Genomic DNA, 24,415 nt, shown 5'->3' on the forward strand with positions numbered 1-24,415 from the left:
AAAACTAATGTTTTGCAGGTGTTTCTTTTAACAGACCTTTGCATGCCGGGTGACAAACTGACAAACCCAGTACAGTGTCTCTCATATGCTGGCAATTTTATATTAACTAACTTTCCCCTTCCATAACTTTTTGTTGATAGCATTAAACAAGGTAGCCTGCCCTAGGTATGATCCGTATGTATATGGGCTCTGATGTTCAGAGTCCTAAAGATGTTTTCTCACTTGATAGATCGGGTGGAAATTAGAGACATGCAGATGTTAGCCTCATCTAATTCTTTGCTGCTGTTCTTTTGGGTGATCATACATAGTTGAAAACCAACTGACTGTTACAGGTGTTCAAGGGATATAATGGTAAATTTTAACAGCATTTGTCAAATAGTATGGCATTTTTACCAAAGTGTAGAGCAGACAGGACCATTCAATGTAAGGATATGCTGTTTGCTGCTACCAGAGTTGGGGTGATAATGGCCATTGATTATCATGACTTTTAAGAAGCCAAATCAGTACCAGATCTCTGCTAATTCACTCTTCTTGTTTGTTTGTTTGACACTTGCGTGGTTTCTTTTAAAGCTCCAGCAGGCATTCTGTTAACTTCTGTGCTATTGTAACGTTTTGAGGTGCAGGCTGTACTTCGCTTTTATGTCATGAAAGAAATGCCTTACACCTAGGAAAGACTTCTGTCTCATCCTCATTATGTAATACAGTATTTGTATCTAGGTCTCTCTCAGCAAGTTGTCTTCTCTTGAACAGTATACTCAGATCAACATGCAATTTCTTTGGGAATATTTAATATGCAAAAGTGATTTGTGTTTACTATGAAAAGTTAGAAATATGGAATTGATCCATTTAAAAGTGGGAGGAAACGTATAGGTGAAGATTACTTCTCTGATCATCCCCTGCTCCTTGTTTCCTTTAGGGTGAGGCTGTTTTAATTAGCAAAGGTGAAGTAAAATGTTAGAAATACTTTACAAGTAATACATATTAGTCTAAGGAACTGTATGTAGGTGGAAAATGTATTAGTCCATGAAGTCACACTTCAGGGAAAAAAAAGCACATATTTCCATGTTTTAACCGTTTTAGAAAGTTAAAATGGTAGATTTTTGCTGAAGAAGAAATCAGCTATGCTCTTTCAAAAGCCACTCATCCATATTAAAGTACTGACAAGAAAGCTGAAATAAGTAATCATATGCTATTTTAAGCATGCCCTTCTCCATCAGTACGTTCTAGTTGTAGAGGATTTTTTTTGAAGGATTAATTGATGCATGTTAGTTAGGTTTGTAAATACAGTGCGTTAAGCAGAAGGAAAATCTTCAAAGTTTTTCCAAAATAGAATTTGGGGTAGATATTTTTCTGTAAGCAGAATCACTGAAGGCAAAACAAACTTGATATTTCAAATTTCAGGAAGAATATTCAGAGCTTACTTACAATTTTTTTGTAAGTATTAAAGAACTCTAGCATATTATTTAACTTTGTAGGTGATGAAAGTATAATCTCTTCTGCCTGGCTTTTCAGGGTAGAAACATACTTGCAAAAACACATAATGCAGTATTAGGCTTCATGACAGTGTTTTTTTTTTTTTTTTTTTGTACGTTTGTTATCAGATAGTGCCTTTCAAGTTGTTTCTGTGGGGAGGTTTCATGGAACAGTTTATTTTTTTTGTAAACAGGGATTATGCTACAATTTCAGAATGAAAGCCTTAATACCGTTCGCTTCAAATCCTCATAGCTTACAGATGCCTATGTGTTATTTCCATTTAGTGAATTTTTAATGTGCCCTCTTTCTTTTTCCTTAGGATGAAGAGAATGGAAATAGACAAGGTATGTTTTCTTTTCATTCTTTTACAGGTTCAATATGTTGAGCGTTTATCTCGAGCTATGTAATATACTTCACTAACTACCTAAGAGTTTAAAATGTAAAATGGTAATTGTAAATGTAAAATTACTAAGTATGACTTTCAAGCTCTTTTGGGAGTTGTGTGGTATCAGAGCAAAAGGAAAAAACGTCTTTTAGCTTTACCTATTTAGTTTATGCATTTGCTACAGTTTACTACAACACATGCTGTATGTATCGCTTGTGCCCCGCATATTGCAGAATCACAGAATGGTTTGGGTTTGAAGGGACCTGAAAGCCGATCCAGTCCCAACCCCCTGCCATGGGCAGGGACACCTCCCACCAGACCAGGTTGCCCAAAGCCCCATCCAGCCTGGCCTTGAGCACCTCCAGGGATGGGGCATCCACAGCTTCTCTGAGCAACCTATTATTTTGTCATGTGTTTGAGAAGGCAAGAAACCAGCTGTGTTCCCTTCTTAGTGCCAAAGTTTTAAACTTTGTTTAAAACAAAGTTTTAAATTGGTCTGCATTTAAGCCCCACAGTTCAGCTGTTCAAAGTACTACAAAGAGGTTGGGTCTGCTTTCTGTATTTATTATAGATGTGTTTTTTAAAAGACAGATGCTGTACGGTGCATCTAAGAGCAGCCGGTATGAAATTTGATTTCTATTGCAACTGACTGTAATAGAAGCGACACAGAAGTATGTAAGCCTAGTGTTGAGACTGATGATAAAAAGTGCCTATGTGTGGCATACAACCGTTTAAGAAATGATAATAATAAAAAGTACTATCAACCTAGTAATAGTATCTTCAGTATTTAATAGTACTGATTTATTTCATCATTTTCAGTACTTTGTCATTTTCATGTACGTTTTGAGATCCATGGAATATGTTTCAGTGATGTCAGATAAAATGTGTGAATAAAATCTTGCACTTGATTTAGGGGGGATGGAAAAAAAAAAATCACTTTCTTCAAGGTTGTCTGTCAGTTCCCCTCCTTTTTCATAGCTTTCCCTGTGTCACGTTGCTTCTGTCTGCTGTCTTTTTTTAAATTCGATTAACTTATTTTTACAAATTGGAGCTGTCTTAGTCTCAATTTAAATTCAACATTTAGCTGTTTTCTCATCCATACCTCTCCTTTGTGCTGGTATCTCTTTATTTCATTTCAGGGATAACAAATGTGTTGATTTGGGTGAGGAAATTAGGTTTTCGGGTGGAGAGCCCAGTTCTACGTTCCATTTTTCCCATTCTGTCGTGATTGTAAGGTATACAAAGGATGCAGGATTAGTTGCAGGGTGAGTGTAATGTGCAGTACTTTGGTTTGTACTTAATGTGGCGATCCAGTGCAGTTGTTTGAGGGTGGGCCTGTGTAAACCTGGATACCTTTGTTCAGAAACTGCACAGAGGGAATGCTGATTTTACTGGGGGGTTGCAATCTGCTTTACGTTGTAGTTGAGAACGGTACCTAGCTTCAACATACACCTAAAAATCTCATTTAGCTCAAAGGCAGAGGGCATCTCTGAACTTTTGTTCCAGGCTTTTTGTGTACCTGTTACATATTTGAAGCATTCTGGGAAATTCAAATGTAACTGAATTTTCTTATTCTTTTCCAGGGGGTGAGGGGGTGATGCACTTACGTATTTCATTCTCCTGGTGTTGCTCATTTGCCTTTACCTGTTTGTTAAACAGTGAGAAGTCAGTGCCTTCCAATTCCTCTTAGCTCCCCTTCTGCCTCCCAGATCTGTTGCCACCTTTTTTTTTTCCCTGTTTGTCAAAACGGATAAAGAGAAATCCTGTTAGGAAGGGAATGAAGTTACTGCTCTGCCAAACGTGCCTGGGAGGTGTCACTTGTGTTGGAGAGGAAGAAGTTTGACAAAATCCTTCTTATAGGGAGAGGTGGATCAGCTAAAGGTGTGACTGGGGGTCTGTTTGCCTTAGATGCTCATCTGGGATCTGTTTTTCAGTAGAGGGACAGCAGTGAACAAGCATTTACTTGGTTTGTTATGAGACCTGCACAGGTGGGAGCAAGATTACTGTCTGGAAATTTTTGTTTAGCTATTTAAGCTATGAATCATAGCTCAACTGCTGCGTGTTTATAGCACCTTAGTACACTGTATGCCTTGAAATACAGATCAGAGGGCACAAAGCGTACTTGGATAAGATAATATGCTAATTAACAGAAAAGTTGAGCTTGTGTTGTGTATGGAAAAGGAAGAAATGACTGAGTCAGTGGTTATAGGTGTCACTTGAACTTAACCTACCATTTTTGTGTATCCTACCTTAAAATTGTGTATCCTACCTTAAAAATAACAAAACGGGACCAAAAGTGTTAAGACTTTTCCCAACATCTAGTGTGACCCTGGGTGGAGGGGAAGGGTTGTTACGCTGTTCCTATTGACATTGCTGTAAGTTGTTCCTTTTCTCAAGTGAGGAGAGTGGTTTGTTTGTGAAAAACCACAAAAAGTATTCATCTCATTTTTCATACAACATGAGATTAATTTAGCAAAAGCAGGTATGCCTGAAATTCTCCGAAGGATCATCGAAAGGATTCTTTGAGTAATTAACACTGGAAAGTTAAGCGGAGCTGCTTCAGAGTTGCAAGGTGTGTATTTGGCTGCTGGCACTGCTGAAGCCCGGGCTCTGCTTCCCCAGCTAGAGAACAGGCTTGCAGTGCCTTGGGGGTCATACAGAGGAGCCATCTAGTGGCAAACTTTAGGTATTTTCCTTCACATTTGTTTAGGAAACTTGCCTCTGTGAAGCTGTGCTTCAACAGTGAAAATACCTTAAATGTTTTTCTTTTAGAGTCTGTAGATGGTAATTCACTTGGGCTTTCCTCTGTCAAAGACTTAAGCTGAGGAGTTTCGAGCTGTTCATTTTTGTGAAGCCCTGTTCCAGTGCAAAATTGTCACTTTTCTGCTGTCAGCTTTGAGTGAAGATTTCTTGTTGTCTTCAGCTAAAATGCTTTTCTGACAGATGCAACCTATTAGATTACGCAGATCTTTCTTAGTGGATTCTGTTAACACCAGCCGTCCTGTATTAACTTGGAAGTATGTTTTTAGTGTGTTTTGAGGATTGTATACCATCAGCATTCTTCCAATTTTTAGGAGTTTTTCACTATTAGAAATTTTTATTTAAAAGAAGTATCTCACAGACAAAATCTTGCAGAAGATCTTTGTAGGAATCTTTGGAGACAAGCTGAAAAATATCTATAAATCTACATGTGTGCTTATATAAAACACATGTAGTTTGCTCTGTCAATATGTGGCAAGTGGTGAAAGGGGAAGCCATCTCCTTTTGAGCCATTTCATTGTGTATTTGATATGGTGAACATTTCATCCTTCAAAGGCTCCTTGAAATGGTAGTTGGCCAAATACAAGTTTTTAGTACATGTTGAGTGGTTAGGTCATTTTTTTGTAGCTTGTTCTAAAATGTGTATGTTTTTTTTAAATGTGGATCATGACTAAAATGAACAGTTCTAAGGATATAGTACTAGTATCATAAATGAATTTCATCTTTGTTATGAGAACTAAGCTATATTATGTTTGATGCAGTGTCAGGAAGTCTAGTATCAGTATGATCTAGTATCATTTTTTTAATACAATGTTCTCGCTTTATCTCCTGTTTCTATGTAGAGGTATCTATAGCAACTAGCAGCTTATCTTCCCAGCAAAATGAAAGGTGGGTTAGGTATATTGCTCAGTCTCCTTTTCTGTAGAGACTATAAAGGCTGTGCACCTTCTAGTGAGGCTTCAGACATCTGTTTCCACTGGCATTTCTAGGTTGTTAAATTGCAATCACCAGACATTGTTTAGATGTGCCTAACTTTGGATTAAAGTTTGTCCTTCAATTTTCTAAGCTAAAAAGTTGCAATTTATAACCCAAGCTCCTTCAGCTCTGTAAAAGTCAGATTTGATGCAGAACGTTTTGGGGGAATAGCAGAAAAAAAATCAGGAAAGGCTTCTTATTCCTTCCTGCTGCTTATATAATGCTTCGTGTGGTTTTGATGTTTTATTTCTTTAAACAGACTGTTTCTGTAATGTGGTTTGCATCCTCCCAAGGTTTATTTTAATCCCCACAGTTTCTAACATCATCGTCTATTAAAGCTCAGTGTGTTATGAAATAAACTAATTCAGCCTGTGATGATGAGAACAGGGTAGATAAGGGACAAGAGACTGAATGTGAAAGCGAGTATTTGGAAAGGTCAATAGATTGCTGGGATGATACAGTCTTAAGGTATACGATAATGGGGTGTGAGTGAGAGGAAAAGAGCTAGGTAGTACCATAGCAAATTGCCATTTTTTGTGCATCTTTAATCCAACTTTATTTTGTTTACCACTGAATGATGAGAATGCTATAAGAGGGCTAGATTAATTTTTGACAGAGATGAGAGCCTGATAGTTCCTCTTTTATGCGGCTCTTAAGATTTTTGCTAGAAGTCAATGTAATTCCCATGGATTATCAGGAGACTCTATAGGTTGGGTACAACAGGTATAGCCTGAATGGCTGTGTTTGCTATCTGGGCATGGCTGGGAGCAGCTTGCTCTAGGTGGCCTTGCTTGGGCTGGGAGGCTGGACCAGATGGCCTCCAAGCTCAGCCGTGCTGTGCTACGTGTATATGAGAACTGCATGAAGTATTCCAGACTGCTTCATCACAGGTTAAATTTGAAACTTCAGAAGGTTTCATTTTAGATTTGAGAGAATTAGGAAGAAAGAAAAACAAACATAATATTGATGACTAATGCAGTGGGAAAATAACACTTTTTGAGCAAGTCTGTATTTAAGCTGAAACTGTTATGTCTTTCATAAAAATGCCAGATGATTCTCTCCTGTCTCCCTCTCTCTCGAGGATGGAGTTGAGGCTGTGTTAGTCAAACGGTTGAAGAGAAGAGTAAGCAAAAGAAGAAATACCATCGTTGAGTTGCCTAATCAAAATACCAGAGGAGTTTTAAGTAATAACAGAATGTATTTTTCCTGAATCACAGAATTGAATGCCAGGTGTTTCAAAGCTAAACAACTCAACAACACTATTTTACTCGTTACCGTCCTCATTTAGAGGCTCATCCTTGGCACTGTGTTTTGTTTAGTGTTTTTAGTTGAATTACTTCATGCTTGACAGTCAGTGAAATTAAGCTCTGTTGGGGCCTGACTGGGACCTTTGGGCTCCTTTTCTGTAACAGATTGCTAGTAGAGAAATGCTCACTATGCAAGAAATGCAGTTTGCAGATTATAAAATCCAAAATTGTCTTTAGCTGCACTGTTAAATGTAATCCTGGCAGTTTTAAGGACTTAATTTTTAACAGATATTCAATTAAATCTAAGTTTTGCTGTACATCGAGCAATCCCTTTTTGAGAAGCTTGGGAAATGAGTAGCAGGCTTTTTGGTTCTGTAATCATTTAGAAATATTTGCCCCACTGTAGCCATGCCTATTTTTCCTCTGTTTGCCTGAAAGGCGCCCTGAGAATCAATGCCACTCTGATCTGAGTTGAAACATACGGAGTGCAAATGCCTTGGATATCCAGGAGCGTAATTAAGTTTTCATGCTCCAGAGAAATGTTTCCTCGCCCTTGAGTCAGGTGTACATAAAAGCCTGTCCTAATAATTAAGCTGTTTCACAAGGCGGGGGATACAGTATAAAAATGAAAGTCACCTTTTCTACCTGCTGAGCAGAGGGCCAGGAGCAATGCCCAGCACAGCCACCTGCAACTGTTCGGTTAGGAGGACAGATGTTTGACAGAATTTTGTTTTCTGTTTTTTTTCCCTTTTTCTGTTGTTCTCGTTATTTTTTATTTTTAGATCTTTTGTTTCAAAAAGTGTTCTGCAAATTATTAACAAAACTTCGTGGATTTTATTCTGTTCCCATGTTCTGAGGATTTCTAAGCACGTTACAGGTGCCTTGAAGAGGAGAACCAGCATGTTGTTAAAAAGCAGATTCTTAGGAGAGACTTTGTAAGAAAGAACCATGTTATGCTGTGTCCCTAAACACTTGCAGGTTTGTGCTCTGCAGGTCAAAGAGAGATGTCAGCAATAGCTTTTCGTTTTTATCAAAATATAAAAGTTCTGTCAGAGAGGTGCTCTTTGTTGTCTGCGACTCAGATGTTTTTTATCTGACTGTCTCATATCAGAAGTTTAATGACTACAGAGAAGTGATGTGCTTGTTGCTTACCGTGTGTCAGTGGATTTGATATCACTTCTGCCATGTTCTTTTCTTTTCCAGACACATCATAGAGCAGAATAGTAACTCTGGTCTGCAAAGTGCAGCCTACAAACAAATGAAGGTTATGGTATTTGGTGTAATGCTAGGCGTGTTCCTTGCAGTAGCAGTATTCCAGCCTAGCATTTCAGCAGATGAAGCCAGACCTGGCACCTGGACAAAATTAATTTCCATGTCTAGTTCTGGGGAAGTAGGAGAAGTTTCGGTGTTTGTGACCCCCAAGTGTAAATCAGGTACAAATGCTAACAGTTCTTTAATTCTAGTGCTCTGTTTCAAAATAGTCATCTTTTGAATTCCCTTTCCATCAGGGAGAAATGAGCACATTAGAATTTTATTATTTTGCAAATCAGGCGGCTATGGTAGTAGTGTATTCCTCTCTGCCACTTGTGGTATTCCAGACATTTGGCAGGAGCTTCCTTTTGACTTCACAGTGCGAAATTTTCCTCCTGTCGGACTGAGGAGGTGGCACTGACTTGTAGTCTCAGCTAGTTGGTCCAGGTAGCGTAGAGGTTAGATCGTAAATGATGATAAATATTTGCATTATGAAGAAATGCTGTAATTTGATTTGACATTAATTGGAACATCAGTTGAAACAAGATGCATTACACTTGTGATTCTGTAGATTCTACTTTGATCGTACATGTTACTGAAGGTAACAATTATTATTCAGATGAAAATTGTTGTCTAATTACAAGATTTGCATACAATTATGAACACTTAAGACCAATTTTCTTAACTTTTGTTGTTGAGACTAATGACTTCAATATAAAGACTCCCTGAGTCCATAGTACCTTTGTTTCAGCCAGTGAATTTCTGCCCTGAGCCTTCTAAAGCCTGTAATGAACCACCTTCTAAATATTCTTTTTATTTCCTTATTTTTGATGATGCTGAGTATCTGAAGTAAAAGTTCAGTAAAAGTTCAAAGTTACCTTCTCTAAAGTCACATTTTCATTTGAATAACATAATTTCGAGGGAGGTTTTTGTACTGCAAGGAATATTTGCTCTGCTCTGTTAGCAAAATTACCTTACTGCCTGGTTGTTAACTTGAGCTGCAACCTACTCTGACTGGTGACCATTTACTCAGGCTAGAGACTTTTGTGTTTTATGCACTTTTTTTTGTCTTTATGGGCTGTTTTTCAGTTTCTGGTCAGTTAACTTGTATACTTTGCCACTTCATGTGTTTCTGATTTTTTTATTACTCTTATGTAAAACTTCACCTCTGTTCATAGCTGCACTTCTGGAGAAATTAAATATATATGAAATTGTTGTTCACAGAAGTCGGGCTTTCCATCTGTACTGCTTCCTTGCATGTGGGCGTTCCTAGCAGCTCACATCTTTTGCCTGTCCTTTTGTGTGCATAATGTCTTGTTTTTTTCTGTTTTGTTTTTACTTGCAGTTGAAGATTTGGACAAAAATTGTCTTATTTGCTGGTAGCCTGCAACATAATGCTTAATTAAGTTGTTTACAAACGTACAGAGGAGCAGGGAGGAGGCAAAGCAGTATGCAGCAATGAGCATTGGGAAAACACTGGCAAATAAGGCTAGATGCGTGACAGGCTAGTAGTTAAAAGCTGCTGTATTGCCTTGTAAGGAATTGCTGATATGCTAAAAATAAAAAATTAGACTATTCGATATTAGGAAAATTGTGAATCTAATCTGACACTGTAGTATGGAGCTGGAGAACTTAGTGAACAAGTAATGCTGATCCTGTGCTCTGGGTGGTGGATCTTGGAAGGAGGTCAGTTCAGGCTCATGGTTTGGGCAGCATCTTGTTTTTGCCTGACGGTGGGAGACAGGCAAGATCTTGGTCTGTGCTATAGCAGTTTGCTTTGCCGTGCTGAAGGCTAATGCGTGCTGTAGAAGGATAGGCTGGGCTGGAGTTTTGTCTGAAGCTGGCTGTATTGAAGTGCAGGTGGTGATGCCTCCTTGCTCCTGCAAGGGCAGCACGGATTGTTTCTATTCCAGTTAAAGTTAGTTTTAGTAGTCTAGCTGGGGAGTCAGTGATGAGCATATATTAGGCTACAATAGGTTTCACTGCATTAAGCAGTTTTCAACTGTAAGCATTTCTGGGCCCAGAGGATGTGGGCGGTGGCGTGGTGGTGGAATTGCGCATTTAATTAATGATGTCAGAAAGGTCAGTTCTGAGAGAGCCTGAATGGACATCCATCTACTGTGTAAAGCTCCCGCTGTTACCTGAATGAGGATCACATCCAAAAAGGGTTTTTAAAATCAGGTGCTCTGGGAGTATTTTATTTATTTATTTACTTATTTACTCTTATGGACAACTGAGAGCTGGAAGATGCTCCCTCATGCTGAGACGTTCTGAGGTCCCGGTGCATTGGGTGTTGTGCTCGTCCAGAGGGAGTTTAAATTCAGAGGAAATGGGTAAGGGAATGCCTTTGTCTTGTCTGATGCACACAAACCCCTGTCTCCGACAAGCCAGAAAGTAGTATTGGCTATTGGCAGCTTGTGGCAAGAAAAGGCTTAATTCCTCATAACGAATGAGGCATGCTCATTGTAAAATAAATCTTTGTTTCCTCCTTGGCTTTTGACCTCTGAGTGTACTTTATTCATGCTAAAACTTCATGATGTGAAAAACGTGAACAAGAAAATGCAACTTCTTAACTGAGGGACCTTAATTTTTTAATCACTAATAATTAATTACTTAGATCTAAGCCATGGATGGTTGTTTTATATAACAGATATCTGTTAAAGAGGTACTATGATATATTGATTTACTTATTGGATGTTGGTCCCCAAACAGAAGTCATTACAGTGATTAAGTGAATGCACACTGTAAAAACGGCGTGTACTTAAGTAATAGTTGCCAAGCAGTCCCTTCTGCAGCTTAATTGTGCATTGCTTGTTAGTGCTACATAAAAGACTTGGCTAGTTTTGTTGCTGTTCCATTACATAGGATTTCCATCTCTTGCCATGTAAAAGCGTTCTTGGGCAGTAATTCACATCATAATTTCAGTAAGAGTAACTTTAGTGGACAATTTCCAAACAGTTTAACTCAGCTTCAGGCACAGAGATAAGCCAGTCTTGTTTAGCGTTTCAGTAAATGTATTCTGAAGCAGAGCAAGGAAAGTTTGTGCTCTGACCTTGATGTGTGACGGTGTAAGGGAGCGCTGCCTTATTTAAATATTACAGCTGTAATATTTCCTGCTAGGATCAATTCCTTTTTTAAAAATCAATTTGTTAAATGGAAGTGTTAAGTCTTGAGACCTGAGATAGATTGTTAGATTACCAGTTTTACTTGAAATTTAGTACTGTGATGACTGTGGTGCACATCTACAAGATTTATTTCCCTTAAGCTGGTCTGAAGAAACTATCATTAGCTGCTACTGTCAGAAAACATTTTTTTTTTAGCTTTGCTTGAATTTCAAGCTTAAAATACAAGCATATGCTTTGAGACTACACATTGAAGGAAGTTCATTTGTGTGCTTACTGAAGGAAAGAAGTTTTGGGTTGTATCCAAGTATGTGAACGACTAAAGGAGAAATGCAGAGCGTGTATTCATCTCCAGAGCTTTGGAGTCCAAGGTTTTCTTCTTGCCTTTACTTGTATATGGATATTACTGACCTGTAAAATGAACCTGCAAATGTAAACAACATGGTAAACCTGTTAGCCTATTTTTTTCCCCCCAGATTTGATCTTAATCTTTAAGGTGCCCGTACATTTTTCTGGGAAGGATAATGTGTTCAACATAACCTCCTTCTGCATGTAGGACAAAGAACTATGCTTACAATGTTATCAGCTTTGCAAGTTGGTCTGTAAAACAGTTGTGAAAACCCCCAGTGACTGCCTGTAGTGTTGAAGAACTTCTTTGTGTAGCTGCTGGTGTTCTGCCAGCAGGTTAGTCAGAAATCATACGTTCAGGGAAACCTTCAGTCTCTGGTCTTCATAAATGGGTTCAATTTTTTCTCCAGCTCAGAAGTGGTACCTGTATTAAAGGTCTTCTGTCTAATATTGAATGGGAATAATCTAGGTGCTTGACCTGTCACTTTGTGTATTCGGGCAAGCACAAGCTATGAAGTAGCATTTGAGCGCTAAGCAAATGAGCAGTAGATCACTAGCCCTGACCTGCCTAGGGAAGGCAGGTCAGAAAAAAAAGGTCAAGGGGAGTATTCCCCCTCTGATAAATGAGAAGGGAGAACTGGTAACAAGACATGGAAAAGGCTGAGGTACTCAACAACTTCTTTGCCTTGGTCTTCACTGGCAGTCAGGCTTCCCTCAAGAAGTTCTTGAGGACTTCTCAAGTCCTTGAACCTCTAGGCAGAGGCTGAGGAAGCAAAGTCCCTCTCACTGTAAGGGAAGAACAGGTCTGAGACCACCTGATGAAATATAGTAGTTACAAGACTATGGGCCATGATGGCATGCATCCTAGGGTCCCGATGGAACTGGTTGATGTAGTTACCAAGCCTCTCTCCATCACATTTGAAAAGCTGATGGAGTGACTGCATCAGTCAAGGGAATACCAACAGATGTCATCCACCTGGATTTCTGTAAGGCCTTTGACATGGTCACACATGACACCCTGATCTCTAAATCAGATTTGAAGCGTGGTCCATTGAGTGGATAAAGGGTTGGCTTAAAGGCCATGCCCAAAGAGTGGTGGTCAGTGGCTCTGTGTCCGGGTGGAGGCTGGTGATAAGTGGGGTCCCTCAGGGGTCTGTCCAAGCTGAGTGGTGCAGGTGATACCACAGAAGGAACGGATGCCGTACAAAGGGACTTGGACGAGCTTGAGAAGTGGGCCTATGTGAACCTAATGAGGTTCAACAAGTTCAAGTGCGAGGTGCTGAACCTGGGCTGGGGCAATCCCAGATGTGAATACAGGCTGGGCGATGACTGGATTGAGAACAGCTCCAGGGAGAAGGACATAGCCCAGAAAGCCAACTGGATCCTGGGCTGCATCAAAATAAGAGTGACCAGTAGGTCAAGGGAAGTGATTGCTCTTGTGAGATCTCACCTGGAGTTCTGTGTTCAGCTCTGGGGCCTCCAGCACAAGAAAGATTTGTACCTGTTAGGGCAGGTTCAGAGGAGGGCCACAAGGATGATCAGAGGGCTGAAGCACCTCTCCTACAAAGACAGGCTGAGGGAGTTGGGGTTGTTCAGCCTGGAGAAGAGAAGGCTCTGGGGAGACCTTATAGCGGCCTGCCAGTGCCTGAAGGGGGCATGCAGGAAAGCTGAGGAGGGACTCTTAGTGATGGGACAAGGGGTAATGGCTTTAAACTAAAACGGGAGATTCAGGTTACATATAAGGAATAAATTCTTTGCTCAGAGTGTGGTGAGGCCCTGGCCTAGGCTGCCCAGAGAAGCTGTGGATGCCCCATCCCTGGAGGTGCTTAAGGCCAGGCTGGATGGGACTTTGGGCAGCCTGGTCTGGTGGGAGGTGTCCCTGCCCATGGCAGGGGGTTGGAACTGGATGGGCTTTAAGGTCTCTTTCAACCCAAGCCATTCTGTGATTCTGCGTTGGGTCAGGTATTGAGTGTTTTAAATTACGTGTGCCATGGGAGCTCCATTACTTTTTATTGTCACCGTTGGGATTGTATCTCTTCAGTAGCACATGACGTGGCAACACTGGGAAGGGTGTTTGGTCCTATAAAAGGTTGTATTTTAACTGTTCACTCTGAAGCTACCTTTTGTTCATAGTATCTGGGGTAAATTATTCTTTGAGCTTGTCTAAATTCGCTGTAATGTTCCTGCCTCTTAAAGGATGAGACCTGCCTTGTGTTCAGTGTCTATTTAAATCAGCAGATTGATAATGACAGATATTAGCTTTGCTTCACAAAGAGCATTTTGTATGTCTTGTAGCTGCGTCCTGCTAATCAAATTTTAAAGTATTTGGGGACTGAGCTGCCAGCTGTTTTTTTGATTTATAATTCAGTTGTGTTGTATGTAATAGCTAGCTGATCTTATCAAGTCAACTTTTTGTTTATTCTCCACCCGTTCAGAGTTATTTTGAGAAGGCCATTTAGAACTGGTTTTTGGTAAGATGACAGGACGCTGAGAGGGCGACAAAAGGAAGGCATTGGGCTCAAACTTGTACTTGAAAATTGTGAATGAGATTCAGAGGGAAGCCAGGTTTTGTGCAGTTTATTGAAATTCTTTAGATAATAAACTTTCCCCATATGGAAATGAAGCCAAAAAAAGTGATAAGGGGGACACCTCATTTATATTCCGTCAACAACTGAGAAAGAGAATGTGGCTTAGGAAACATGACCAGGTGCAATATTTAAGCTGTAGTGTCAGTGCTGCCAAAAGCAGTGCCGTTTGTGTCTGATCAACAAAACGTCACTGAAGTGGTCAGAACTTGTAGCTGTAGTTTCAGGGAGTGTTTCTTTTATCAGCAGTGCCAGTTCTAAGTAATCTCTTTATTTGCTATTGCTTTTCCTACTTCTTCTGCAGCTTACACCGCCCTCTCCTTAATGCCAGGGCTTCCTGGGAAACCTGAACACGATCCACCCAGACCCGGCTTATTTTTAGTCTGTATCAGCTCCCAGGCTTGCTCATCATACAGCCTCCAAACGGTGGTGGTATAGAGGTGTAGGGAATTGGGGGGGGACCAGGGTGCTTATGGCTAGCACGGGCATGGTATGTGTTTCTCTGGCTGTAACATTCAAGGTTCTACCACTGGTTCTGTAACGCTCATCTCTGTTCTTTACTACATAGATTAGAACTGTCAGGAGAGACAGGTTACACTTTGCCCTGAGCTTAGTTTATTCTGCAGCAGTCTGCTGGCAGACTGGAAATAAAGTTTGAAAATTTTTATTTTTGTTTCTTTTCAGCTCCTGGCATGAAAAATTAAACTAGCGAAGCTGCGTAGGAGCTGTGAGATGGCTTACTCTGTTTATATGCAGAGGTAGCTCAGGACAGCATCACTGTATTTTAGTCTGCAGTGTAACCGTGCTGGCTTTTCATTTGTATTTGTTTAACTGCGTTCTTCTGCCTCCCTTTCTCCTCCACATCTTATTCAGATATTCAGAAGCAATGGCTACTTCAGTTGAGAATTGCTTAGTAAATGCCTGTAAAAGCACAAGGTGCCTGTGTTCCTGGAAGCATAAAAATTAATTGTATGCTGAGAAGGCGAGAAGATACAGGCTTTCTAACTACTGCAGGCTAACTTTAGGTTTATATCGTGTATATATAGATGTGTACAGTTCATGTGCAGACATAATTTAATTTGAAGTATATGTTGCCTTTTGAATTTCGATAAATCTACAAGAAAACTTTAATCTTGGAGCATCTGAAAAATATGGTTAGAAAATCAGTGTTTCAGTTCCTTGAGGACCATAAATCAGTTTTATGGTTCTCACTTCTAGGGAAAAATTTTAAGGTTTTATTTTTCAATTTGCACTACTAATTCTTACCCTGGCTTTATCTTAAGCAAGATAGGAATCCAGAAGAGGAAGGAGTATTTCTTACTGAACAGTGTAGGCATCAGCATGATGATAAAGCAGCAAAGACATCATGAAATGAATCTGGGGAGGAAACAAAACAAAACAACAACAAAAACAAACGTTTAACATAACATATTCACAAGTTTAAGTTCATAATTGTGAGCGTTTTCGCCCTCCGTCTGCCCTGACACCTAAAAGATCTTTAGCATAGTGAGAAGAAATGCTGTCTGTATAGTCATAAATAGAATTATGTAGGTTGGAAAAGACCTTCAAGTTCAAGTCTAACAGATCATCAACCTGACCTACCAAGTGCCATCGCTAAGTTGTATCTCTTCCTTCCCTTCCCACAAATTAGGTTCTGGTATTCCATGTATTGACGAACATGGCTGGATAACGTTTCAAAATAATTCTTTAAAATGAAAACATTGTAATGCAGTATAATTCAAGACTTAAAGAAATACTTTTTTTTTTTTTTTCCTCAGGAAAACAAAGGAATAGACTGGAGCCAATGGATACCATATTTGTTAAACAAGTTAAAGAGGGCGGACCTGCTTTTGAAGCTGGACTCTGCACAGGTACCATTCTTCTGCATGTTCGTGTACATGGTGTAAAAATGCATATACGTTTTAAGCTTCTACATATAATTTTGTCTACCATTAAACCTTCTTTAAGAATTCCAAAACTCATCTTTTGAATTGTGATCAAGTGTTTTTTGCCTCAAAAGCACCATTGTGTGTTCTCAGGAGGTGCTGTGTAATACTTTTTAAGGTGTAAAAGTCTTACTAGTCTCGTATACTTGTTCATAGTTGTAAGATAATAAAATGATTAATAAAATGACGCATGTAAGCTGCTATTTCTTGTGCTTTATTACATATTAATAACCTCAAAACATACAGGTTTTTGTCCTTTAAACTATTTTGTCTCTTTTAAGTGAAATGAGAATAATTCAAGACTGCCTTTTCTTACTAAATTTTGTTCAGTTGTTTAATTTAATCTCTAATTCCTGGAGCAGGCAGTATGTTTTTTGTGAAATGCCAGGTACTTTGTCAGACCCTTACTTAAGAGCTGAAGGAAAAAAGCCCTATGTTAGAGGGGGATGTCTTAGAAGCGATAAAAGTACAATAAGTTATGTAGATGGATACCACTACAAACACACATTTTTCTTAAAAACATGGCAAAACATACATTCTGTGAAAGGAAGCTAGTTTGTAGACCTAGAGGGATGTTGATTTTTTTTTTTGAAAACAGTTGTATACATGCATTTGTCTGTAATAGGATAATTTTTGTATGTTTCCTCCTAAAGAAATAAAAACATTCTAGGATGATCTGCAATTTAAAAACAATTCTAGATCCTATTTTACAGCATATGGTATTTTTCTTTTTTAACTCTTCTGTAAGTGGTTATTTAGAGGAGGGTTACTTTGGCATTATTTTAATGCTATTATATAAAGAAATGTTTTGGCTTGATAAAATGCAGCATATGTTGAAGTTGTACAGAGGAGCCATGCTAATTTCTACTCTGTTCAGTGTTTGCCAAATTGAAAGAGATGAAATCTGTAGAGAATATTTTTATCTTTAGGCATAGAAGAGATTTTAGGAGCCCAGAATGAAGAACAAAAAATACATGCAAAAAATATTTTTAATGTACTGGAATATTTTAGAAACACTGGTAGTCATTGTATCTAATTAGGTCATGCCACTATTTCTTGTTTAAAACTTGAGGTTGAAATATTACTGTATCTCTGTCTTGAAATTACATTATAAAGCACTCAGGGAATGATCAGCAAGGTAGATTGCTTAACTTCTAATACAGACACTGTATATTTATTTTGTACAATTATCTGTGTTTTGATTCTATTTATTTTTTATGCAACTTGGCTTTATTTTTATAGTTACATCATGGAAGGAAGAAGCTTGAAAAATCTAATACTAGTTTAGGTAGTTATGCTTTTCAGCTCTTATTTCATTGCTGTAGGGTCCTTTACTACGTAATACTGGCAATCTTAACCCAAGCTTGACTACCCAGAATCAGTAAGCTGTGTTTCAGGAGCTTACCTGCCTGCTACTCACCAGAAAGCATGGTGTGCTCTTGTAAATTTGAGGGAAGAGGGTACAATAACTTAAAAGTAAGACAACTCCTTTTGAGTATTTTTTAATGCTCTTTTAAGTTTATCTTGGCTACAGTTAGAAAGATCATATTTCCCATATTTAATATCAGATACATTTCATTAAAAATAACATATCTGTGAGTTCCAAATGTAAGTATTAGATAATTATTTGTATGGAAGTACAGACAGCCAAAGCAGATCCATGCTTCCAATACCTTGGTCTTTATGCTGTGATTTATGTATAAGCAAGAATATGAAGGACTATAACGTCTACAGAAAAGGAGCTGTTTTAAGTGTGTTTAAACACTTATGATCAAAGTTTTTTAATGAACCACTGGATTGATATGAGAAAAATTATATGAGAAAAAGCCTTCATGCTTCTATACCCTGTTTTGCACTACAGGCAAAGGCACTACTAGCCTTTCCTTTTATGCCTTCCCCTGAAATGGAGCAAAATCGTGTTCTGCAGAGTTGGCTGCCACCACTTCTTTCAAGTAGCCAGTTTTGCAGTGTGCCCCACTTGAGGGCTTTTTGGCAGGTTCCTGTTCTGGTTCATTGGGTGCGTGCTTCAAGTAGCCTTATTTCATTGCTGTGTTCTTTGAAAAATAAACACTGCACAAAAGTAGGTAAGTTAATATGACCTACTTGCAAGGTATTCTTAATTATATTTTTCAGTGGGGATGCTGAGTGAAGATCTACATCTGTGGGCAAGTTCCAAAACAGCCTGGAAAAAAAGTCAGTTTTAAGTTCCAGGGAAGAATCTGATGCAATTTGAAGAAGTCTTGCCATATGACCTAATAGGACAGGGTTTAGAGAGAATATTTTTTTGGTACAAACCATAACATTTCTGTCTCCTGCAGCTTTTTGTAAGGACGTATTTTGGTGTAATGTCAAATATTTCAAAATTAACTTCATTTTAATGAAAATTGAGCTTTTCAGCCTAATTGCTTAGGGTGTCTGTATGTATACAACACAGGGATGGGGATTACCGTATGTTGCAGATACCTAGTAATCCGCAAGACTGATAGTAATCATTAAATGTTGCCACCAATGTTCCTTTCGTAGCTTAGAAAGGAAGAGAAAAAACTGAGAGGGGTCTTTCAGGTGAAGAAAAGGGTGATAAGCAGCTTAAAGCCAGCACACAAACTTGTATGAAGTTGAAAATATTGTACCAAGTTAGTTGCATGGTTACGTTATCACCAAATCAAAAACAGTCAGCAGATCCATGTGGGTTGGTAAGTCTGAAACTCCATGGGGTCTGTATAGGGAACCTCACAGAGGAAACGTGTTTAGAGCATTATTGCCACTGAGTCAGGCTGAGTCTTTAGAGTTAACTACTTTTTCATTGTCTTTGATTTGGTCACACAAAAAGCTTTCAATTTCTAAAACAGTGCTGGAAAAAGTCATTCCCTTTGGCTCACTTTGCATGGATCCTTTTTTCAATACTTCTTCCAGCAGCTTTCTATAGTCCCCCCATCTGTAATCCTTTTAGAGACCATTTTCTCCTCATTAGTAAATTCAAATACTTTTCTGTTCTTCTGATCAGAGATGACATGAATGCTCTTTTTGTTGAAGTAATGGGATGAGTTCTTCATCAAAAGTTGAAAGTAGCTCACAAGGTGAAAATCCTTTTCATGTTTTCATGGTGATATATGTGCCACTTAATTCATGGTGAGAATGAAACTCTGAATGAAGAAGGTACAACAAACTATTAGGAGAAATCTGATAAAAGTGATATTAGGTCTAAAGATTGATCTATATGGATAAGAAATAACCCATTATGCTGTCTGTGAGGCACTGAAGAACCAGTAATGTCTTGGAAGCAACCCATATTATTTTAAGGAAGGAAGAACCTGGAGCACATTATTTATTTTTTTCTCAGAGGAAAGAAGTGTGAAATGTACAGTTTTCCTTTAATATCCTTGTCAGTGTTCTGAGTTAATATTTGGTTTTGTTTGGAATGAAATATCTGCTGAGGACTTGCTTGAGAATTAGATGGAGTTTTCGGTACATGGTATCACCCATGGAAAACTTTACTTTGAAGATGGGATGCTTAAGTGAGCCGCTGATATAGCTTATGCCTGCTTGTGGTTTTCTTTCTATGATTATCTAGGTGACTTACTTGGAAGTTTTAATAAGATACCTCATCTGAAGATGTCCTGTGAAAAGTGTAGGAATTTGACGTCCTATATATGTTTACGTATAATTTTATTGCTCATCTTCCATTTTCTTCTTTTCTCATTTTTAAAGAGGACTAACCTTGAATTTAATGTATTGATGTTGCTTGTTGTGAGATACAGAAGTGCAAAATGAAAACAAGGAAAAAAAAGTCAAGACAAGTTGATTTAAGGTGTTATTTTTCCCTTTACAGGTGACAGAATTATAAAAGTCAATGGAGAAAGTGTTATTGGGAAGACATATTCTCAAGTCATTGCTTTGATACAGAACAGGTAAGATTCTAGTATTCAATTGTGTATCATACTTTTTATACTAAGCAGGAAATGACTGCTTATGGTGGTTCTGAAAAAGTAATCGTATTTTTAAAATTTTCCCTAGTACACGCTGTTTTATGTATTTGTTTCTGTAAACATACTGCATGCTGAAAAAGGCTTAAAATTGGGTGTGCTATATTGTGCCAAAGTCTGTTTATGTCAGTCCTTGTCCCCTGTAACCAAATCACAGAGTGCTATAGAGGAAGGTTGTATAAACTTAAAATAGGCTGATAAGGGCCACATAAACACACATTTTTCTGTTTAAAATGAAAATCAGAAAAATCTACCTTGTTTATGAGGTCTGATAACTAGAGGTCAGCATATCTGGTAAAAGAAAAATACTATCTATGCCAGTGCATACCTGCAAAACATCTGCAGCATCTGCATCTTTCCATTATATTGCTACAAGTTACAAACCTTGCACAAAGTGAAGAAACAGTAATATTTACCGCTCTTGAACTCACAGGGGCTTGTTAAATCATGTCTGTACATAAGTCCAGAAACTCATTTTCATGTCTCAGGTCAGTCTCCACTTTTACTGTTTTCTTGTTTTCTTCTCCACTTTTAATGTTTTTCTTCTATAGGAACAAGCTTCCAGTATAGGAATGTTATGTGGAAAAGAGATGTATTATGACCAGCATGGAAAAATGTTTTCCAAATGAATCTTGCATACCACATTCTAATTTAAGTGAATCTTCATGTGTTAATACTTAGTTATGCTCACAGGAAGGAGGAGGAAAAATAAGATCCTCATCTTCCTGCTTTAATGCAGATCTTATTCAAGGTTTCACTCAAAATCTGCAAGTTCCAGGTACATGTTTTTTGAAATGGCAAAACTCTGTAGCAGAAGGTATAAGTGAGGTAAAATGAAATGTGTTTTGTGTCATTAGTACTTCCTGTGCAAGAGCTGGAAAGATGGAATCTGTCTGCTTTGTAACCTTTAGAAAGACTGGAGATAGTTAACTGTGTATCACTTCTTTCATTTTGTAGTTGTACAAACACTCGTGTTGTACAATAGTGTACAGCTAAGACACAGGATGTAATTATTTACTTTGAATGATGGACCTGCTAGGCACGTAATGAAATCTCTTACCTTCATCCAAAAATTAGAGACCAATCCTATCTTCCAGTGGCTGCTAGAGCAGGTCCAGAGGAGGGCCACAAGGATGATCAGAGAGCTGGAGCATGCTCTCTTCCTATGAAGAGAGGCTGAGAGAGCTGGGGTTGTTCAGCCTGGAGAAGAGAAGGCTCTGGGGAGACCTCATAGAGGCCTTCCAGTACCTCAAGGGGGCCTACAGGAAAGCTGGTGGGAGACTCTTTGTCAGGAGGTGTAGTGATGGGACAAGGAGTAACGTCTTTAAACTAAAAGAGGGTAAGTGTAGATTAGATATTAGGAAGGAATTACTTCCTTTGAGTATGGTGAGGCTCAGGCTGCCCAGAGAAGCTGTGGATGCCCCATCCCTGGAGATGTTCAAGGCCAGGCTGGATGGGGCTTTGGGCAACCTGGTCTGGTGGGAGGTGTCCCTGCCCATGGCAGGGGGTTGGAGCTGGATGATCTTTAAGGTTCCCCTCCAACCCAAACTATTCCGTGATTCTGTCACAGCAGATCACAGCCAAATATGTCTAGCCCTGAGGGTTGTGGTGTTTTTTTTTGTTCTTGGTGGTGGTTTGCTTTTGTTTTGTTTTACGGAAAACGTAAATATCATGACATCTTCATCTGAATCTCTTAAGATGAAGAGGTAAATACAAATTCTGATGTAGAAAGATAGCTCAGACTAAGGAATTAGGTGCATTTTCCTTGTAGCTTACAGGCGATGATGTCTGTTATGTAACAGTTTCTCATATGACTAATGAATGGACTCTCTCATTCTTCGCTGGAAAACAACGTTCTTCGACTCAGAGCAGTTTGTTCTACACATCAATTATTTTGTTTCATGTGCTGCTCCTACCATTTCATGGCAAGAGAAATTGCTTTCTGTTGCATGTATTTTGCTTTAGCATGCCATTCTTGTATCAGCATCAGCATCCTGGATCAGACTGATGGTCTCTTTATGTCAGTATCCTCTCTAACAGTATCCAGAAATGGATTCTTGGGAGAAGTGCATGAAAACACTGGAAGTATAGCGTGTTTAGTCCTGAACCTACCTTGTTTAGGAACTTGTTGAACCAAAGCTTTTATCTGCATCACTTGATTTTAACAATTCTTGATAGATTGGTCTTGCATAAGTTCACTTCTGAATGTATTTAAACTTTTAATTTTAAAATTACCCAGTTACATAGATCTTGCTCTGTTTAGTGTTTTAGCTCATTTTTCATCCATCACTTCGTGGTCTTTTTAGTAGGCTTTGTGCGAGTGACTTGCTGAAAAGCCTTTTGAAAGACTAAGTTGTCAGTTGAAATCTCTTGTTCATGACTAAAGACAGTTTCGTTTTCCATATGTATGTGTGATGATTTTCTAGACGTATTAATCACTGTATTTTTCATTATTTTAAATTGCCCTTTCAAATATATTGCCCACTGTAAATGCTGTTCTTCCTAATTTTTCTGATCATCTTCAGAGCAGTTTTAAGTAAAGTTACAACGTCTTAATCCTCTGCAACCTCTCAAGGGAGAGAGTTCCCCCCCCCCACATTGTTCAGCTATTGAGCAATGAAACTGGTTTGTACTTTATTTTTTTAAAATTAGATTACTTCATTTCCATAGCAGCTTCATTTCCATAGCAGCTCATTGTATTTCTGGAAAATTGTTCAGTTGCAGATATTTGTTCTCATCATAGAATGCTGCAGACATCAGAACTTGGTCACCTTCTTCATGCCAGATCCAAATGGATGCTTTTTGATGTTTAGATGAAAGATCCCCATAACTTCCAGTAGGACTAATTGATGGCCTATAATTCAAGCATGTTTTGTATTGTTCTTGGAAAAGTTTCATTTTCAAGCTGTGTAGGACGTTATCTATTTTCCTCTGGTTGGAGATAATAAATTGAAGCTTACACTGATTATTTCCTCTGGATAATGAATGGCACACCTCAAAAGAGTTTCCAGAAATAACCATTTCCTGCAAGATTAGTTCTAAGATTATTTTTAAATCTGCATTTCCTACTCTTTACATTTAGTTGTTAGTTTGGTCCATTAAGAATTTATTCTCATCTGTTTACATAATCAGCTTGGAGATGTGCTGATTACTAATGTAAACTCCATAAATTATTTATTGTTTTTTGTTTAAAAAAAATAAAAATCTGATTTCCCAACTGCTTTTTTTTTGTTATTTTGATTTTGGAAATTTAGGGATTTGGAATGATTAAGTCTATTCCATTTTTTTTGCAAACCCTTTTTGAAGGTGCTGAGGTTATTCAGAAACGTATGTGAAATAATGCAAGAAAATCGTTGTAACGATGACAACCCATCATAGTGCTTTAGTTTGGTGCCTCTGAGTGAAGTTTAAATTTTACTCTGTGTAATGAAAGTCATTTGCATGATAGATATCTCTCAGAATTCATAATACTGTAACTAATATTTTAGTGTAAGCTGCCACTTCCTCTCTTTCATGGTTTTTATTAATGCTTTCTAGTTCCTAATTTACATGCATGTTATAGTACCATACCTGAAAGGTATTCCTTAACCACCTTCTTTGATACCAGAATTGAAGAATACTCTGAGAGCTCTCTGAAAAATAAAAAGTAGGAAGATCCGAATTGTCTCCAGAATGTTCTGCAGGCAAACAGGAGTAGAATAATTGAATAGCTGTTTGAATGATGTACAAAGTGCTGTTCCTGAATAGACTCACTTCCCTCTTTTGGATGGCTACTAAAGAAGGTGTTAAATGGTGTAAATGGATTTAAATTTTTTTTTTTTAAAGGGAAATGTGTATTTAAAAAGCACACTATACTTCTGTAAGAAGTGTGTTCTATGTTGAAATATCAGTGGGAAACTTTCATTTATATATAAAGTATCTGAAGATGGGCAATGCTATGTCAGTTTTTAATTTTCAAAGTTTATCCTGCAAATAAGCATTGATTTTTATCAAACCATAAGCTGCCTAATATGAATTACGACTAAACAAAAATGCATGTGCTACCCATGTGTAGCAATGAAATTTGAATACTTCACTGGAAATGCCCCAAACTAGGGTATCTCTTTCATATTTTTATTTTTTTACAGCTGGTAAGTAGTTTAATACCCATTCTGAAGAATTTAGGCAAAAGTCCCTCCTGATGGACACTATTTTATATGATTCTTTGACAGTAGTTTTGCTGTTCATGCATTCAGTCAAAATGGGAAATGGTTTTGTAAATATACAGGGTATACATTATATATTGTATACGTTGTAAATACAAATACAAAATATTGTATACATTGTAAATACACAAAAAG

At 38.2% G+C, this 24,415-nt stretch overlaps 1 protein-coding gene across 3 annotated transcripts in view; it reads left to right on the plus strand.

The window, feature by feature from the left end:
- The window catches only part of ARHGAP21 (Rho GTPase activating protein 21), a 124,069-nt gene that overhangs the window by 54,758 nt on the left and 44,896 nt on the right, over positions 1–24,415 (plus strand). For all 3 annotated transcript variants that reach the window (XM_050708614.1, XM_035545220.2, XM_035545219.2), the window contains 3 exons: positions 1,793–1,817; positions 15,925–16,017; positions 19,922–20,000. In XM_050708614.1, coding sequence (XP_050564571.1) covers positions 1,793–1,817; positions 15,925–16,017; positions 19,922–20,000 — 197 coding nt within the window. The remainder of the gene's footprint in view (positions 1–1,792; positions 1,818–15,924; positions 16,018–19,921; positions 20,001–24,415) is intronic.

The sequence above is a fragment of the Cygnus atratus genome, chromosome 2 (assembly GCF_013377495.2).
Source record: "Cygnus atratus isolate AKBS03 ecotype Queensland, Australia chromosome 2, CAtr_DNAZoo_HiC_assembly, whole genome shotgun sequence".
NCBI classification, from domain to species: Eukaryota; Metazoa; Chordata; class Aves; order Anseriformes; family Anatidae; genus Cygnus; species Cygnus atratus.